The 3,173-nt window shown below is 65.0% G+C and overlaps 1 protein-coding gene across 1 annotated transcript; it reads right to left on the bottom strand.

The window, feature by feature from the left end:
* MSX1 (msh homeobox 1) lies at window positions 1-2,655 on the bottom strand. The gene is made up of 2 exons (XM_035547264.2): window positions 2,100-2,655; window positions 1-568 (listed from the first exon to the last, which is right to left on the bottom strand). Exons 1-2 carry the CDS (start codon window positions 2,566-2,568, stop codon window positions 138-140), a joined length of 900 nt encoding a protein of 299 aa, XP_035403157.1. The 5' UTR covers window positions 2,569-2,655; the 3' UTR covers window positions 1-137.
* Window positions 2,656-3,173: the final 518 nt, after the last annotated feature.

The following is a 3,173-nucleotide window of genomic DNA, read 5'->3' as shown; positions in this document are numbered from 1 at the left end:
AGGGGGGGAAACGGAGCCGGACTGGAGAAGTCTCTGCCACGGGGCCCGTGGGGGAGTCCGCAGCGAGGGCATGGAGCTGGAGGAGCGGGGAGGGAGCATGTGCGGGGCCGGCGGGCTGGGCTGGGCAGGGCTCAGCTCTATGTGAGGTGGTACATGCTGTATCCCACGTGCGCCGTGTACAGTCCCACGGGAGCCACGGGCAGCCCTGCCCGCTGGAAAGGGCTGGAGGCACCGTACAAGGAGGCGCCGGCCACGGCCGGGCCGCCCAGCGGGAAGGAGATGCCGAAAGCAGCGGGCGGCAGCATGGGCTTGGCTGCCATCTTCAGCTTCTCCAGCTCGGCCTCCTGGAGCCGCTTGGCCTTGGCGCGGCGGTTCTGGAACCAGATCTTCACCTGGGTCTCGGTGAGGCTGAGCGAGCTGGAGAACTCGGCGCGCTCGGCAATAGACAGGTACTGCTTCTGCCGAAACTTCCTCTCCAGGGCCAGCAGCTGTGCCGTGGTGAAGGGTGTCCGGGGCTTCCTGTTCGTCTTGTGCTTGCGCAGGGTGCAGGCTGGGGGGCTCAGCCTCCCTGCACCGACAGCAGCCAGGGGAGAGGCGGGGAAGGAGAGAGACAGCTCGGTTAGCAGCGCCCGGACACGCTCGCCCCGCAGAGCCCCCACCCTGCAGCAGTGGTGGTGGGGACAGTGAGGTCCCCCCAAAACAAAGTGGCCCAAAAACTCTAGCGCCTCCCTGCCTGCGGTGCACTTCAAATTGACATCTCCCCTTGCCAACGGGTGCTTCACTAAGCTTTTTCAAGACTCTCAGGACCAAAGTCACTCGCAGCCACTTGTGCTTCATGGTCAGGAGCCCTGCAGCTCCAGGGCAAACCTCTGCACAGGGTTCTGCGCGCCCCCTCTGCCTTCGCCTCACCGCTCCCCTCTCATCAGGAGCACACACAAATGAAGGGAATGACCCCTCAAAAAAAAATCTATATATATGTGCTGTCCTTTTGGCTGGATTAAGGGAAAAAAATAAACAAAGCTGGCTGGCTTCTTACACTCACACCCTCTTCATTAGGCCCCTGGGAACCAGATTAAACATGCAATTAATTATGAGCTTGGAATTAGCACTCAGCCTCTATCTACAGCTCTTCACCAGTCTGCTCCTCTCCTATTTAAGATTTCTAAAGGTCCTCAGCCTTGATCGGCCCGGCTTTACTTAGCAAAAGCAACTTGTACTTTGCAATTTCAGTAAATAAAACCACTACGGTTCTCTCCACGAGTCCTTTCGGGAAGCCTTCCTTTCCCCAAAGAAGTGGTCAGCTCTGCTCACAGCTCTAAAAGCACCCCGAAAACTCCGCGGAGCCTCAGCCCAAGCCCTTCCCACGGGAACGGGAGAGGTTTGGGGGCAGGATGCGGCCCGGGACGGGCTGTATCGGGCTGTATCGGCCAGGGGCCGCCGCTCCGCCGGGCTGAGCGCAGGGGATGCACGGGACTTTCCGCTCTCGATCGTGTTTTCGAGAATTTGGGATCTCTCTGGAGTACAGCAGCAAAACCATCGGGAATTGCGGCTCTCGGGACTGCCGAAATAACACCGCCGGAGAGAGCAGCTCGCGGGGCCGAAGCCCGAACAAGTCCGAAGCCGCAGCAACCGGGACCGCGATCAGTGCGCGTCCTTACAAAATAATCGGAGCCGCTTTCAGGAAAATAAAAATAAAAATAAAAACCCTAAAATCCCTAAAAATAAACCTCAGTCCCCTGCCGAGGCTAAGTCCCGCTCACAGACTGCGCACGGTCGCTTCGCGCCCCCAGTGCGGCTAACAGGCAGCCAGGCCGGCTTTTGGGGTTTTCTTTTCTGCTTTTCCTTCCCCTCCCCGGCCAACTTTTGGCACAAGAAACCGCCCTGGCGCGACCGCTCTTCCTTCGCCTCTGAAGCCACCGCCGGGACCGCCCGGGCTCCGGCGACATCTGAAGCATTTCATTCCTTCGGAAACGCCCAAGTGGCCCGGCAGAGAGCGCGACCCGCCGGGAAAACCCCTCCGGGAGAGGCCGGAGCAGAGAGGAAAGCCCCAGGCAGCCCCACAGCTCTCCCCCCGGCGCCGTCGGGGTCCCGCTACTTACTGGGTGGGGGCGGCGAGAAGCGGGGGCTCTGCATCCAGGGGCTCCGCTCCTGCTTGTCGGGGCTCTCCGCCTTGACGAGCGCTTCCTCGGGCAGCTTGACCAGCCCCCCGACGGCGAAGTGGCCGCCGAGGGGCAGCGGGGACGCCGGCGCCTCCGCCGTCGGGGCGCCCAGGCGGGGGCTGAGGCTCCCTCGGGCGGCCGCCCCTACGGCCGCCGGGACCCCGTTGCCCTCGGGGCCGGCGAGCGGGCCCTCCCTGCCTCCCGGCGCCTTCCTGCGGTCGGCCATGAGCGCCTCCACGCTGAACGGCAGGAGGGAAGGCGAAACCTTGGGCTTGTCGCTCTCCTCCTCCCCGCCCATCGCCGCCGCCGCGACGGGGAGGCCGCCGCCGGGCTTGGCGAAGGCGGAGGCGGGCGGCTCGTCGCTGCGGACCCCGGTGGGCGCGGTGGTCATGTCCGCAGCCGGGGCCATGCAGAGGGGGCCCGCTGCCGCCGTGCTGCGCGGGGGCGGCCGCCGCGGCTCATGGGGGGCGGCGTCGGGGCGCGGGAGCCGTCGGCGCGGTCCGGCCCCGCGGCGGGCGGCGCCCCCTGATAAAGGGGAGCGGGAGGCGGCGCCGCCCAACCGGAGGGCGGGGGGGGCGGGACGAGGCTGCCCATTGGCTGAGGCCGCGGCCCCGACGGCGGGGAGGGGGAAGGAGGAGGGAGGGGAGAGGGCTCGGCCGCCGTCGGGGCGGTGCGGGGCGTCCCGCTCGGCTCCCACCCGCGGGTGAAGGCGGCCTGGGCCGGCGGCTGGAGCGGGGCGTAACGCGGGGGAAGGGGATGGGATGGGATGGGACGGGACGGGACGGGACGGGACGGAGGCTCGGGCATCGGGAAAGGGCTTGCTAACGTCGGGGAAACGCCGGTGGAGGCAGCGAGGCTGGGATTTTCCTCCTGCAGCCCCCTGACATGGCACTGTACCGGGTCTGAGAGCTCTGCGTTAACCCTCTGTGTTTCTAGGGTTGGCTACACCTTGGAAAAAAATTATAAAATAAAGCTTGTTCCGGGTTTTTTCTTTTGGTTTTCTTTGGGTGGGTG

The sequence above is a fragment of the Cygnus atratus genome, chromosome 4 (assembly GCF_013377495.2).
Source record: "Cygnus atratus isolate AKBS03 ecotype Queensland, Australia chromosome 4, CAtr_DNAZoo_HiC_assembly, whole genome shotgun sequence".
Classification (NCBI taxonomy): Eukaryota; Metazoa; Chordata; class Aves; order Anseriformes; family Anatidae; genus Cygnus; species Cygnus atratus.
Note: the sequence above shows the minus strand (reverse complement) of the source record. Positions and strands in the feature narration are given on the sequence as shown.